The sequence below is a fragment of the Somniosus microcephalus genome, chromosome 4, assembly GCF_052327205.1.
Source record: "Somniosus microcephalus isolate GS21.2 chromosome 4, FLI_Smic_1.0, whole genome shotgun sequence".
Taxonomy (NCBI): Eukaryota; Metazoa; Chordata; class Chondrichthyes; order Squaliformes; family Somniosidae; genus Somniosus; species Somniosus microcephalus.
The window spans coordinates 4,625,796-4,642,310 of NC_140990.1; the positions used below are offsets into that span (position 1 = coordinate 4,625,796).

Genomic DNA, 16,515 nt, shown 5'->3' on the forward strand with positions numbered 1-16,515 from the left:
GTACCCACCAGGACTGTACCCCAGTGTTATACAGTGACAGACCTGTACCCACCAGTACTGTACCCCAGTGTTATACAGTGACAGACATGTACCCACCAGTACTGTACCCCAGTGTTATACAGTGACAGACCTGTACCCACCAGTACTGTACCCCAGTGTTATACAGTGACAGACCTGTACCCACCAGTACTGTACCCCAGTGTTATACAGTGACAGACCTGTACCCACCACTACTGTACCCCAGTGTTAGACAGTGACAGACCTGTACCCACCAGTACTGTACCCCAGTGTTAGACAGTGACAGACCTGTACCCACCAGTACTGTACCCCAGTGTTATACAATGACAGGCCTGTACCCCCCAGTACTGTACCCCAGTGTTATACAGTGACAGACTTGTACCCCCCAGTACTGTACCCCAGTGTTACAGTGACAGACCTGTACCCCCTAGTACTGTACCCCAGTGTTACACAGAGACAGACCTGTACCCACCAGTACTGTACCCCAGTGTTATACAGCGACAGACCTGTACCCACCAGTACTGTACCCGTGTTATACAGTGACAGACCTGTACCCACCAGTACTGTACCCGTGTTATACAGTGACAGACCTGTACCCACCAGTACTGTACCCCAGTGTTATACAGTGACAGACCTGTACCCACCAGGACTGTACCCTAGTGTTAGTGACAGACCTGTACCCACCAGTACTGTACCCCAGTGTTATACACTGACAGACCTGTACCCACCAGTACTGTACCCCAGTGTTATACAGTGACAGACCTGTACCCACCAGTACTGTACCCGTGTTATACAGTGACAGACCTGTACCCACCAGTCCTGTACCCCAGTGTTATACAGTGACAGACCTGTACCCCCCAGGACTGTACCCCAGTGTTATACAGTGACAGACCTGGACCCCCCAGGACTGTACCCCAATGTTATACAGTGACAGACCTGTACCCCCCAGGACTGTACCCCAGTGTTATACAGTGACAGACCTGGACCCCCCAGTACTGTACCCCAGTGTTATACAGTGACAGACCTGTACCCCCCAGGACTGTACCCCAGTGTTATACAGTGACAGACCTGGACCCCCCAGGACTGTACCCCAGTGTTATACAGTGACAGACCTGTACCCACCAGTACTATACCCCAGTGTTATACAGTGACAGACCTGTACCCACCAGTACTGTACCCCAGTGTTATACAGTGACAGACCTGTACCCACCAGTACTGTACCCCAGTGTTATACAGTGACAGACCTGTACCCACCAGTACTGTACCCCAGTGTTATACAGTGACAGACCTGGACCCACCAGTACTGTACCCCAGTGTTATACAGTGACAGACCTGGACCCACCAGTACTGTACCCCAGTGTTATACAGTGACAGACCTGTACCCACCAGTACTGTACCCGTGTTATACAGTGACAGACCTGTACCCCCCAGTACTGTACCCCAGTGTTATACAGTGACAGACCTGTACCCACCAGTACTATACCCCACTGTTAGACAGTGACAGACCTGTACCCACCAGTACTGTACCCCAGTGTTATACAGTGACAGACCTGTACCCCCCAGGACTGTACCCCAGTGTAATACAGTGACAGACCTGGACCCCCCAGGACTGTACCCCAGTGTTATACAGTGACAGACCTGTACCCCCCAGTACTGTACCCCAGTGTTATACAGTGACAGACCTGTACCCACCAGTACTGTACCCGTGTTATACAGTGACAGACCTGTACCCACCAGTACTGTACCCGTGTTATACAGTGACAGACCTGTACCCCCCAGTACTGTACCCCAGTGTTATACAGTGACAGACCTGTACCCACCAGTACTATACCCCACTGTTAGACAGTGACAGACCTGTACCCACCAGTACTGTACCCCAGTGTTATACAGTGACAGACCTGTACCCCCCCAGGACTGTACCCCACTGTTAGACAGTGACAGACCTGTACCCACCAGTACTGTACCCCAGTGTTATACAGTGACAGACCTGTACCCCCCAGGACTGTACCCCAGTGTAATACAGTGACAGACCTGGACCCCCCAGGACTGTACCCCAGTGTTAGACAGTGACAGACCTGTACCCACCAGTACTGTACCCCAGTGTAATACAGTGACAGACCTGGACCCCCCAGGACTGTACCCCAGTGTTATACAGTGACAGACCTGTATCCCCCAGGACTGTACCCCAGTGTTATACAGGGACAGACCTGTACCCCCCAGTACTGTACCCCAGTGTTATACAGGGACAGACCTGTACCCCCCAGTACTGTACCCCAGTGTTATACAGTGACAGACCTGTACCCACCAGTACTGTACCCCAGTGTTATACAGTGACAGACCTGTACCCCCCAGGACTGTACCCCAGTGTAATACAGTGACAGACCTGGACCCCCCAGGACTGTACCCCAGTGTTAGACAGTGACAGACCTGTACCCACCAGTACTGTACCCCAGTGTAATACAGTGACAGACCTGGACCCCCCAGGACTGTACCCCAGTGTTATACAGTGACAGACCTGTATCCCCCAGGACTGTACCCCAGTGTTATACAGGGACAGACCTGGACCCACCAGTACTGTACCCCAGTGTTATACAGTGACAGACCTGTACCCACCAGTACTGTACCCCAGTGTTATACACTGACAGACCTGTACCCACCAGTACTGTACCCCAGTGTTATACAGTGACAGACCTGTACCCCCCAGTACTGTACCCCAGTGTTATACAGTGACAGACCTGTACCCACCAGTACTGTACCCCAGTGTTATACAGTGACAGACCTGTACCCACCAGTACTGTACCCCAGTGTTATACAGTGACAGACCTGTACCCACCACTACTGTACCCCAGTGTTAGACAGTGACAGACCTGGACCCACCAGTACTGTACCCCAGTGTTATACAGTGACAGACCTGTACCCACCAGTACTGTACCCCAGTGTTATACACTGACAGACCTGTACCCACCAGTACTGTACCCCAGTGTTATACAGTGACAGACCTGTACCCCCCAGTACTGTACCCCAGTGTTATACAGTGACAGACCTGTACCCACCAGTACTGTACCCCAGTGTTATACACTGACAGACCTGTACCCACCAGTACTGTACCCCAGTGTTATACAGTGACAGACCTGTACCCACCAGTACTGTACTCCAGTGTTATACAGTGACAGACCTGTACCCACCAGTACTGTACCCCAGTGTTATACAGTGACAGACCTGTACCCACCAGTACTGTACCCCAGTGTTATACAGTGACAGACCTGTACCCACCAGTACTGTACCCCAGTGTTATACAGTGACAGACCTGTACCCACCAGTACTGTACCCCACTGTTAGACACTGACAGACCTGTACCCACCAGTACTGTACCCCAGTGTTATACAGTGACAGACCTGTACGCACCAGTACTGTACCCCAGTGTTATACAGTGACAGACCTGTACCCCAGTGTTAGACAGTGACAGACCTGTACCCCCCAGGACTGTACCCCAGTGTTATACAGTGACAGACCTGTACCCCAGTGTTATACAGTGACAGACCTGTACCCACCAGTACTGTACCCCAGTGTTATACAGGGACAGACCTGGACCCCCCAGTACTGTACCCCAGTGTTATACAGTGACAGACCTGTACCCCCCCAGGACTGTACCCCAGTGTTATACAGTGACAGACCTGTACCCCCCAGGACTGTACCCCAGTGTTATACAGTGACAGACCTGTACCCCCCAGGACTGTACCCCAGTGTTATACAGTGACAGACCTGTACCCCCCAGGACTGTACCCCAGTGTTATACAGGGACAGACCTGGACCCCCCAGTACTGTACCCCAGTGTTATACAGTGACAGACCTGTACCCACCAGTACTGTACCCCAGTGTAATACAGTGACAGACCTGGACCCCCCAGGACTGTACCCCAGTGTTATACAGTGACAGACCTGTATCCCCCAGGACTGTACCCCAGTGTTATACAGGGACAGACCTGGACCCACCAGTACTGTACCCCAGTGTTATACAGTGACAGACCTGTACCCACCAGTACTGTACCCCAGTGTTATACACTGACAGACCTGTACCCACCAGTACTGTACCCCAGTGTTATACAGTGACAGACCTGTACCCCCCAGTACTGTACCCCAGTGTTATACAGTGACAGACCTGTACCCACCAGTACTGTACCCCAGTGTTATACAGTGACAGACCTGTACCCACCAGTACTGTACCCCAGTGTTATACAGTGACAGACCTGTACCCACCACTACTGTACCCCAGTGTTAGACAGTGACAGACCTGGACCCACCAGTACTGTACCCCAGTGTTATACAGTGACAGACCTGTACCCACCAGTACTGTACCCCAGTGTTATACAGTGACAGACCTGTACCCACCAGTACTGTACTCCAGTGTTATACAGTGACAGACCTGTACCCACCAGTACTGTACCCCAGTGTTATACAGTGACAGACCTGTACCCACCAGTACTGTACCCCAGTGTTATACAGTGACAGACCTGTACCCACCAGTACTGTACCCCAGTGTTATACAGTGACAGACCTGTACCCACCAGTACTGTACCCCACTGTTAGACACTGACAGACCTGTACCCACCAGTACTGTACCCCAGTGTTATACAGTGACAGACCTGTACGCACCAGTACTGTACCCCAGTGTTATACAGTGACAGACCTGTACCCCAGTGTTAGACAGTGACAGACCTGTACCCCCCAGGACTGTACCCCAGTGTTATACAGTGACAGACCTGTACCCCAGTGTTATACAGTGACAGACCTGTACCCACCAGTACTGTACCCCAGTGTTATACAGGGACAGACCTGGACCCCCCAGTACTGTACCCCAGTGTTATACAGTGACAGACCTGTACCCCCCCAGGACTGTACCCCAGTGTTATACAGTGACAGACCTGTACCCCCCAGGACTGTACCCCAGTGTTATACAGTGACAGACCTGTACCCCCCAGGACTGTACCCCAGTGTTATACAGTGACAGACCTGTACCCCCCAGGACTGTACCCCAGTGTTATACAGGGACAGACCTGGACCCCCCAGTACTGTACCCCAGTGTTATACAGTGACAGACCTGTACCCACCAGTACTGTACCCCAGTGTTATACAGTGACAGACCTGTACCCCAGTGTTAGACAGTGACAGACCTGTACCCCCCAGGACTGTACCCCAGTGTTATACAGTGACAGACCTGTACCCCAGTGTTATACAGTGACAGACCTGTACCCACCAGTACTGTACCCCAGTGTTATACAGGGACAGACCTGGACCCCCCAGTACTGTACCCCAGTGTTATACAGTGACAGACCTGTACCCCCCAGGACTGTACCCCAGTGTTATACAGGGACAGACCTGGACCCCCCAGTACTGTACCCCAGTGTTATACAGTGACAGACCTGTACCCTCCAGTACTGTACCCCAGTGTTATACAGTGACAGACCTGTACCCCCCAGGACTGTACCCCAGTGTTATACAGTGACAGACCTGTACCCACCAGTACTGTACCCCAGTGTTATACAGTGACAGACCTGTACCCCAGTGTTAGACAGTGACAGACCTGTACCCCCCAGGACTGTACCCCAGTGTTATACAGTGACAGACCTGTACCCCAGTGTTATACAGTGACAGACCTGTACCCACCAGTACTGTACCCCAGTGTTATACAGGGACAGACCTGGACCCCCCAGTACTGTACCCCAGTGTTATACAGTGACAGACCTGTACCCCCCAGGACTGTACCCCAGTGTTATACAGGGACAGACCTGGACTCCCCAGTACTGTACCCCAGTGTTAGTGACAGACCTGTACCCCCCAGTACTGTACCCCAGTGTTATATAGTGACAGACCTGTACCCCCCAGTACTGTACCCCAGTGTTATACAGTGACAGACCTGTACCCACCAGTACTGCACCCGTGTTATACAGTGACAGACCTGTACCCCCCAGGACTGTACCCCAGTGTTATACAGTGACAGACCTGTACCCACCAGTACTGTACCCCAGCGTTATATAGTGACAGACCTGTACCCACCAGTACTGTACCCCAGTGTTATACAGTGACAGACCTGTACCCACCAGTACTGTACCCCAGCGTTATACAGTGACAGACCTGTACCCCCCAGGACTGTACCCCAGTGTTATACAGTGACAGACCTGTACCCACCAGTACTGTACCCCAGTGTTATACAGTGACAGACCTGTACCCACCAGTACTGTACCCCAGTGTTATACAGTGACAGACCTGTACCCACCAGTACTGTACCCCAGTGTTATACAGTGACAGACCTGTACCCACCAGTACTGTACCCCAGTGTTATACAGTGACAGACCTGTACCCACCAGTACTGTACCCCAGTGTTATACAGTGACAGACCTGTACCCACCAGTACTGTACCCCAGTGTTATACAGTGACAGACCTGTACCCACCAGGACTGTACCCCAGTGTTAGACAGTGACAGACCTGGGCCCACCAGTACTGTACCCCAGTGTTAGACATGTTATATCGATGCCCTCCCCGGGGACTCACCCTCTGCCGGCTCCTCCCCGGCTCCTGCCGCCGCCTCCTCGCTCTCCTTGTCCCGCTCGCCGGGCTCGGCCGCCCCGGGCTCCCCCTCGCCGCCCAGCCCCGGCACGTCCTCGGCGCGGGTCGGCGTGACCGTGAAACGCACCGACATGCTGGCCGACTAGTCGCCGATAAATCGGTGGGCGGTGGCGATCACCGACTCGGTCCCCGTATCCCGCGGGGGGGCCGCCGACCACTGCGATTATTGCCGACACTCGGAGGTGGGTGCGGTTGGCATCAGGAGGCAAACCGATACTTGCGGGGGGGTGGGGGGTTGGGTGAGGAAAACTCCCCAAAAATCGGCCGATTATCGGTCGGCCCCGAGCCCCTGAGCCGACTGCCGCTTTCCCCGGACGGGAACAGAGCTGTAATCGGCGACTAATCGGCCGCCGATACCTGCGGCCGGCCGCAGCGATTTGGCGCCAGCGACCAAACCGTCGGCGTTCAGGGAGGAAAACGCTACTGCGCAGGCGCCGCCCCGGCACACCCCCCCCCTGGAGAGGTTTACCGTTCCGCCGCGCAGGCGCAAGCCGACGCTACGCCCGCTGGGCAATGTAGTCCGCTGAAGACGTCACCGCGCTGTTGAGCAACGGGGGGACGGACTACACTTCCCGGCGGGCGCCGCGGCGCGGCGGGGCGGAGCGGAACGGGACTACAAGGACCGGCGTGCCTTGCGGGTGGGTGGGCCGGATGTCAGGGCAAATGGGGAAGGAAGTGACGGACACGGAAGTGGGCCCCAATGCGGAACTGGCCTGGCCACATGGGGAGAGAGATTGAGAGACAAAGGGAGACGCTGCAGCTAGCCGCGTTAGCATCATGTTCCTGCATTTCTACCTGGACAGCAATGGGGAAAGGGTGTACACCCTGAAGGTCAGAGGGCTCACATCATTGGGGGCAGGGGTCAGAGCCAGAGATTGGGGTCAAAGCCTCAGAATGGGGTTAATGGGGACAGATCCTCAGACTGGGGTTAATGGGGACAGACCCCCAGACTGGGGTTAATGGGGACAGACCCCCAGACTGGGGTTAATGGGGACAGACCCCCAGACTGGGGTTAATGGGGACAGACCCCCAGACTGGGGGTTAATGGGGACAGACCCCCAGACTGGGGTTAATGTGGACAGACCCCCAGACTGGGGTTAATGGGGACAGATCCTCAGACTGGAGTTAATGGGGACAGACCCCCAGACTGGGGTTAATGGGGACAGACCCCCAGACTGGGGTTAATGGGGACAGACCCTCAGGCTGGGGTTAATGGGGACAGACCCTCAGACTGCGGTTAATGGGGACAGACCCCCAGACTGGGGTTAATGGGGACAGACCCTCAGACTGGGGTTAATGGGGACAGACCCTCAGACTGGGGTTAATGGGGACAGACCCTCAGACTGGGGTTAATGGGGACAGAGCCTCAGACTGGGGTTAATGGGGACAGAGCCTCAGACTGGGGTTAATGGGGACAGACCCTCAGACTGGGGTTAATGGGGACAGACCCTCAGACTGGGGTTAATGGGGACAGACCCTCAGACTGGGGTTAATGGGGGCAGACCCCCAGACTGGGGTTAATGGGGACAGACCCCCAGACTGGGGTTAATGGGGACAGACCCCCAGACTGGGGTTAATGGGGACAGACCCCCAGACTGGGGTTAATGGGGACAGACCCCCAGACTGGGGTTAATGGGGACAGACCCCCAGACTGGGGTTAATGGGGACAGACCCCCCAGACTGGGGTTAATGGGGACAGACCCCCAGACTGGGGTTAATGGGGACAGACCCCCAGACTGGGGTTAATGGGGACAGACCCCCCAGACTGGGGTTAATGGGGACAGACCCTCAGACTGGGGTTAATGGGGACAGACCCCCCAGACCGGGGTTAATGGGGACAGACCCTCAGACCGGGGTTAATGGGGACAGACCCTCAGACCGGGGTTAATGGGGACAGACCCTCAGACCGGGGTTAATGGGGACAGACCCTCAGACCGGGGTTAATGGGGACAGACCCCCAGACCGGGGTTAATGGGGACAGACCCCCAGACCGGGGTTAATGGGGACAGACCCCCAGACCGGGGTTAATGGGGACAGACCCCCAGACCGGGGTTAATGGGGACAGACCCTCAGACCGGGGTTAATGGGGACAGACCCTCAGACTGGGGTTAATGGGGACAGACCCTCAGACTGGGGTTAATGGGGACAGACCCCCAGACTGGGGTTAATGGGGACAGACCCTCAGACTGGGGTTAATGGGGACAGACCCTCAGACTGGGGTTAATGGGGACAGACCCTCAGACTGGGGTTAATGGGGACAGACCCTCAGACTGGGGGTTAATGGGGACAGACCCTCAGACTGGGGGTTAATGGGGACAGACCCCCAGACTGGAGTTAATGGGGACAGACCCCCAGACTGGGGTTAATGGGGACAGACCCTCAGACCGGGGTTAATGGGGACAAACCCTCAGACCGGGGTTAATGGGGACAGACCCTCAGACTGGGGTTAATGGGGACAGACCCCTGGACTGGGGTTAATGGGGACAGACCCTCAGACTGGGGTTAATGGGGACAGACCCTCAGACTGGGGTTAATGGGGACAGACCCCCAAACTGGGGTTAATGGGGACAGACCCCCAAACTGGGGTTAATGGGGACAGATCCTCAGACCGGGGTTAATGGGGACAGACCCTCAGACTGGGGGTTAATGGTGACAGACCCTCAGACTGGGGTTAATGGGGACAGACCCTCAGACTGGGGTTAATGGGGACAGATCCCTCAGACTGGGGTTAATGGGGACAGATCCCTCAGACTGGGGTTAATGGGGACAGACCCTCAGACTGGGGTTAATGGGGACAGACCCTCAGACTGGGGTTAATGGGGACAGACCCTCAGACTGGGGGTTAATGGGCACAGACCCTCAGACTGGGGTTAATGGGGACAGACCCTCAGACTGGGGTTAATGGGGACAGACCCTCAGACTGGGGTTAATGGGGACAGACCCTCAGACTGGGGTTAATGGGGACAGACCCTCAGACTGGGGTTAATGGGGACAGACCCCCAGACTGGGGTTAATGGGGACAGACCCTCAGACTGGGGTTAATGGGGACAGACCCTCAGACTGGGGTTAATGGGGACAGACCCTCAGACCGGGGTTAATGGGGACAGACCCTCAGACCGGGGTTAATGGGGACAGACCCTCAGACCGGGGTTAATGGGGACAGACCCCCAGACTGGGGTTAATGGGGACAGACCCTCAGACTGGGGTTAATGGGGACAGACCCTCAGACTGGGGTTAATGGGGACACACCCCCAGACTGGGTGTTAATGGGGACACACCCCCAGACTGGGTGTTAATGGGGACAGACCCTCAGACTGGGGTTAATGGGGGTTAAACCCCGAGACTGGGGTCGGTGGGGGGTTAAACCCCCGAGACTGGGGTCGGTGGGGGGGTTAAACCCCGAGACTGGGGTCGGTGGGGGGTTAAACCCCGAGACTGGGGTCGGTGGGGGGGTTAAACCCCGAGACTGGGGTCGGTGGGGGGTTAAACCCCGAGACTGGGGTCGGTGGGGGGTTAAACCCCGAGACTGGGGTCGGTGGGGGGTTAAACCCCGAGACTGGGGTAGTGGGGTGGGGTGGTGGCGGTATCAGACCCAGAGAGGTCAATAACCAGGGGCCACAGATTTAAATAACTGGTAGAAAGATTACAGAGGAGTTGAGAACTTTCTTCACCCAGAGGGCGGTGGGGGTCTGGAACTCACTGCCTGAAAGGGCGGGAGAGGCGGAAACCCTCATCGCATTTAAAAAGTACTTGGATCTGCACCTGCAGTGCCGTAACCCACAGGGCTACGGACCAAGAACTGGAAAGTGGGATTAGGCCGGGATAGCTCTTTTTTGACTAAATTTCTATGACTTCTATAACTCCCTTAATACTGCCCCAGGAGAGTCGGTCTGGATTACAGCTCTCTGGAGTATCCGTGTACACAGATCGCTAAATTGTAGCGGTCAGGTACGAAAAATAATCAAAAAGGCTAATGGAATGATAACTAGAGGGCTACAGGGGAGGAAGTTTGGCTCCAGCTGTACAAAGCTTTGGTTGGAATCATACCTAGCACAAAGGAAATTGGCTGTGGTTGTTGGAGGTCATTCACCTCAATCACATGACATCACTGCAGGAGTTCCTCAGGGCAGTGTCCTAGGCCCAACCATCTTCAGCTGTTTCATCAATGACCTTCCCTCCATCATAAGGTCAGAAGTGGGGATGTTCGCTGAAGATTGCACACTGTTCAGCACCATTCGAGACTCGTCAGATACTGACGCAGTCCGTGTCCATATGCTGCGAGACCTGGACAACATTCAGACTTGGGCTGACAAGTGGCAAGTAACATTCGCACCACACAAGTGCCAGGCAATGACCATCTCCAACAAGCGAGACTCTAACCATCTCCCCTTGACATTCAATGGCATTACCATCACTCAATCCCCCACTATCAACATCCTGGGGGTTACCATTGATCAGAAACTGAACTGGACCAGCCATATAAATACTGTGGCTGCAAGAGCAGGCCAGAGGCTGGGAATTCTGTGGCGAGTGTCTCACCTCCTGACTCCCCAAAGCCTTTCCACCATCTACAAGGCACAAGTCAGGAGTGTGATGGAATACTCTCCACTTGCCTGGATGAGTGCAGCTCCAACAACACTCAAGAAGCTCGACACCATTCAGGATAAAGCAGCCCGCTTGATTGGCACCCCATCCACCACCTTCAACATTCACTCCCTCCACCACCGGCGCACTGTGGCTGCAGTGTGTACCATCTACAAGATGCACTGCAGCAACTCGCCAAGGCTCCTTCAACAGCACCTTCCAAACCCGTGACCTCTACCACTTAGAAGGACAAGGGCAGCAGACGCATGGGAACATCACCACCTACAAGTTCCCCTCCAAGCCACACACCATCCTGACTTGGACCTGTATCGCCGTTCCTTCACTGTCGCTGGGCCAAAATCCTGGAACTCCCTTCCTAACAGCATTGTGGGTGTACCTACACCATATGGACTGCAGCGGTTCAAGAAGGCGGCTCACCACCATCTTCTCAAGGGCAATTAGGGATGGGCACTAAATGCAGGCCTAGCCAGCGACGCCCACATCCCATCAATGAATAAAAAAAAACACCTGGAGCACTGTGAGCAGTTCTGGGCACCACAGCTCAAGAACGATATATTGGCCTTGGAAGGAGTTCAGCGTAGGTTTACCAGAATGATACCTGGACTCCAAGGGTTAAATTATGAGGAGAGGCTACACAAACTAGGCTTGTATTCCCTGGGATATCGAAGATTAAGGTCGCGATTTGATTGAAGCTTTGTCGGATTTTGAAAGGAATTGATCAGGTAGCTAGAGAGAAACTATTTCCGTTGGTTGGGGAGTAGAGGGCAAGGGGGACATCACCTTAACATCAGAGCCAGGCCATTCAGGAGAGAAGTTAAGAAACATTTCGTAACACAAAGGGTGGTAGAAGTGTGGAACTCTGTCCCACAAAAAGCAGTAGATGCTCGGGCTCAATTAATCATTTTAAACCTGGGATTGATAGATTAGCAGGCGGTTAAGAAGGCAAATGGTACGTTGGCCTTCGTAGCGAGAGGGTTCGAGTACAGGAACAAGGATGTCTTGCTGCAGTTGTACAGGGCCTTGGTGAGACCGCACCTTGAGTATTGTGTGCAGTTTTGGTCGCCTTATCTGAGGAAGGATGTTCTTGCCATGGAGGGAGTGCAGCGAAGATTCACCAGGCTGATACCTGGGATGGCAGGAATGACGTATGAGGAGAGATTGGGTCGATTGGGCTTATACTCGCTGGAGTTTAGAAGAATGAGAGGGGATCTCATTGAAACTTATAAAATTCCAACAGGACTGGACAGACTAGATGCAGGAAGGATGTTCCCGATGGTCGGGGAGTCCAGAACTAGGGGTCACAGTCTAAGGATAAGGGGTAAGCCATTTAGGACAGAGATGAGGAGGAATTTCTTCACCCAGAGAGTGGTGAACCTGTGGAATTCTCTACCACAGAAGGCAGTAGAGGCCAATTCATTAAATATATTCAAGAAGGAGTTGGATATATTTCTTAAGGCTAAAGGGATCAAGGGATATGGGGAGAAAGCAGGGACAGGGTACTGAGTTTGGATGATCAGCCATGGTCTCATTGAATGGCGGAGCAGGCTCGAGGGGCTGAATGGGCTCCTCCTGTTCCTGTGTAACAGGCTCGAGGGGCTGAATGGGCCTCCTCCTGATCCTGTGTAACAGGCTCGAGGGGCTGAACGGCCTCCTCCTGTTCCTGTGTAACAGGCTCGAGAGGCTGAATGGGCCTCCTCCTGTTCCTGTGTAACAGGCTCGAGGGGCTGAATGGGCCTCCTCCTGATCCTGTGTAACAGGCTCGAGGGGCTGAATGGGCCTCCTCCTGATCCTGTGTAACAGGCTCGAGGGGCTGAACGGCCTCCTCCTGTTCCTGTGTAACAGGCTCGAGGGGCTGAATGGGCTCCTCCTGTTCCTGTGTAACAGGCTCGAGGGGCTGAATGGGCCTCCTCCTGTTCCTGTGTAACAGGCTCGAGAGGCTGAATGGGCCTCCTCCTGTTCCTGTGTAACAGGCTCGAGGGGCTGAATGGGCCTCCTCCTGTTCCTGTGTAACAGGCTCGAGGGGCTGAATGGTCTTCTCCTGTTCCTGTGTAACAAGCTCGAGGGGCTGAATGGTCTTCTCCTGTTCCTGTGTAACAAGCTCGAGGGGCTGAATGGCCTCCTCCTGTTCCTGTGTAACAGGCTCGAGGGGCTGAATGGGCTCCTCCTGTTCCTGTGTAACAGGCCCGAGGGGCTGAATGGTCTTCTCCTGTTCCTGTGTAACAAGCTCGAGGGGCTGAATGGGCCTCCTCCTGTTCCTGTGTAACAGGCTCGAGGGGCTGAATGGGCTCCTCCTGTTCCTGTGTAACAGGCTCGAGGGGCTGAATCGGAAAACAGAATATTTTTTAAATGGTGAGAAACTTTTAAATGTTGGTGTTCATCGAGATGTAGGTGTCCTCGAACAGGAAACACAGAAAGCGAGCATGCAGGTACAGCAAGCAATAAGGAAGGCAAATGGCATGTTGGCCTTTATTGCAAGGGGGTTGGAGTATAAGAGTAAGGAAGTCTTGCTCCAATTGTACAGGGCCTTGGTGAGACCACACCTGGAGTACTGGGCACAGTTCTGGTCTCCTTATCTAAGGAAGGATATACTTGTCTTGGAGACGGTGCAACGAAGGTTCACTAGATTGATTCCTGGGCTGTCCTATGACGAGAGATTGTGTAGATTGGCCCTATACTCTCTGGAGTTTAGAACAACAACAACTTGAATTTATGTAGCACCTTTAATGTAATCAAACGTCCCAAGGCGCTACACAGGAGTGCTGTAAGACACACAATTTGGCCCTGAGCCACATAAGGATAAATCAGGGCAGGTGACCAAAAAGCTTGGTCAGAGGTAAGCTTTAAGGAGCCTCTTAAAAGGAGAGAGAGGTAACGAGGTTCAGGCAGGGAATTCCAGAGCTTGGGGCTCATGAGGGGTGATCTCATTAAAACATATAAGATTCTGAGGGGGATTGACAGGGTAGATGCTGAGAGGCTGTTTTCCCCCTGGCTGGAGTGTCTAGAACTAGGGGGCACAGTCTCAGGGTAAGGGGTCGGCCATTTAAGACCGAGATGAGGAGGAGTTTCTTCACTCAGAGAGTTATACAGCACAGAAAGAGGCCCTTCGGCCCGTCGTGTCCGCGCCGACCATCAAGCCCTGTCTATTCTAATCCCATTTTCCAGCACTTGGTCCGTAGCCTTGTATGCTGTGGCGTTTCAAGTGCTCATCTAAATGCTTCTTGAATGTTGTGAGGGTTCCTGCCTCTACCACCCTTTCAGGCAGTGAGTTCCAGATTCCAACCACCCTCTGGGTGAAAAAGTTTTTCCTCAAATCCCCTCTAAACCTCCTGCCCCTTACCTTGAAACTATGCCCCCTGGTTATGGACCCCTCTACTAAGGGGGAATAGTTCCTCAGAGGGTTGTGAATCTTTGGAATTTTCTGCCCCAGAGGGCTGTGAATGCTCAGTCGTTGAGTATATTTAAGGCTGAGATCGATAGGTTTTTGGACTCTAGGGGAATCGAGGGATCTGGGGATCGGGCGGGAAAGCGGAGTTGAGGTCGAAGATCAGCCCTGATCTTATTGAATGGCAGAGCAGGCTCAAGGGGCCGTACGAACTACTACTGCTCCTAATTCTTCTGTGTGATGGCTGCCTCCTCTTCCTGTGTATCAGGCTTGAGGGGCTGAATGGCCTCCTGTCTCACTCTGCCTCTCTCTCTCGCCCTACAGAAGGCGGACCCGGAGGGCCGGGCCACTCCCACCGCTCACCCTGCGCGCTTCTCGCCGGACGACAAGTACTCCCGACACCGCGTCACCACCAAGAGACGCTTCAACCTGCTCATCACCCAACAACCGGCCCCTATCCTGTGACAACCCCACCCCCAACCCTGCTCCGTCCTCTGAACCACTGCGCGATTTGATCGGAGGGGACTTGCCGGCAGAGGACTTGTCGCAACAGAACGGCTGCTACTTCTGAGCCGGGGGAAGGAGGGCGATGTTTCCAGATGTTTTCGGGGAGGGCGATGTTTCCAGGTGTTCTCCTGCCTCGATTAAAAGCTGCCTGATTTAAGATATCTTTAGCCTGTCTCTGTCTGTCCTTTTTGTTGATGGTTCGTGCGACTCAGCATCGTTCCCCTTCACACCCTCGCGCCCTCCATAGAAAGTTACAGCACGGAAGGAGGCCATTTCGGCCCATCGTGTCCGCGCCGGCCAACAAAGAGCTCTCCAGCCTAATCCCACTTCCCAGCTCTTGGTCCATAGCCCTGCAGGTTACAGCATCCCAAGTGCACATCCAAGTACTTTCTAAATGTGGTTAGAAACATAGAAGATAGGAGCAGGAGTAGGCCATTCGGCCCCTCGAGCCTGCTCCACCATTCAATGCGATCATGGCTGATCATCCAAATTCAGTACCCTGTCCCTGCTTCCTCCCCATACCCCTTGATCCCCTTAGCCTTAAGAAATATATCCAACTCCTTCTTGAATATATTTAATGAATTGGCCTCCACTGCCTTCTGTGGTAGAGAATTCCACAGGTTCACCACTCTCTGGGCGAAGAAATTCCTCCTCATTTCTGTCCTAAATGGCTTACCCCTTACCCTTAGACTGTGACCCCTGGTTCTGGACTCCCTGACCATCGGGAACATCCTTCCTGCATCTAGTCTGTCCAGTCCTGTCAGAATTTTATAAGTTTCAATGAGATCCCCTCTCATTCTTCTAAACTCCAGTGAGTATAAGCCCAATCGACCCAATCTCTTCTCATACGTCATTCCTGCCATCCCAGGTATCAGCCTGGTGAATCTTCACTGAACTCCTTCCATGGCAAGAACATCCTTCCTCAGATAAGGCGACCAAAACTGCACACAATACTCAAGGTGTGGTCTCACCAAGGCCCTGTACAACTGCAGCAAGGCATCCTTGTTCCTGTACTCAAACCCTCTCGCTACGAAGGCCAACATACCATTTGCCTTCTTAACCGCCTGCTGCACCTGCATGCTTACCTTCAGCGACTGGTGCACAAGGACACCCAGGTCTCGTTGCACTTCCCCTTCTCCCAATCTATTGCCATTCAGATAATAATCTGCCTTCCTGTTTTTGCCACCAAAGTGGATAACCTCACATTTATCCACATTATACTGCATCTGCCATACATCTGCCCAATCACCCAACCTGTCCAAATCATCCTGGAGTTTCTCGGCATCCTCCTCACAGCACACACGCCCACCCAGCTTTGTGTCGTCTGCAAATTTGGAGATATTACATCTAGTTCCCTCGTCCAGATCATTGATATATAT

At 53.7% G+C, this 16,515-nt stretch overlaps 2 protein-coding genes across 2 annotated transcripts in view; one reads left to right on the forward strand and one right to left on the reverse strand.

Annotated features, from left to right (window-relative positions):
- The window catches only part of LOC147118199 (solute carrier family 12 member 6-like), a 63,870-nt gene extending 56,804 nt beyond the window's left edge, over positions 1-7,066 (reverse strand). The window contains exon 1 of the mRNA XM_085984294.1: positions 6,568-7,066. Coding sequence (XP_085840420.1) covers positions 6,568-6,715 — 148 coding nt within the window. The 5' untranslated portion in view covers positions 6,716-7,066. The remainder of the gene's footprint in view (positions 1-6,567) is intronic.
- A 243-nt stretch (positions 7,067-7,309) lies between these two features.
- On the forward strand, positions 7,310-15,303 carry nop10 (NOP10 ribonucleoprotein homolog (yeast)). Its single transcript, XM_085983702.1, has 2 exons — positions 7,310-7,473; positions 14,954-15,303. Exons 1-2 carry the CDS (start codon positions 7,420-7,422, stop codon positions 15,092-15,094), a joined length of 195 nt encoding a protein of 64 aa, XP_085839828.1. The 5' UTR covers positions 7,310-7,419; the 3' UTR covers positions 15,095-15,303.
- Positions 15,304-16,515: the final 1,212 nt, after the last annotated feature.

Bases quoted from the DNA above. Each gene is read 5' to 3' on its own strand.
- nop10 (XM_085983702.1), top strand. From the start codon at position 7,420: ATGTTCCTGCATTTCTACCTGGACAGCAATGGGGAAAGGGTGTACACC. The intron at 7,474-14,953 runs GTCAGAGGGCTC...CTCGCCCTACAG, and splicing joins AAAGGGTGTACACCCTGAAG to AAGGCGGACCCGGAGGGCCG.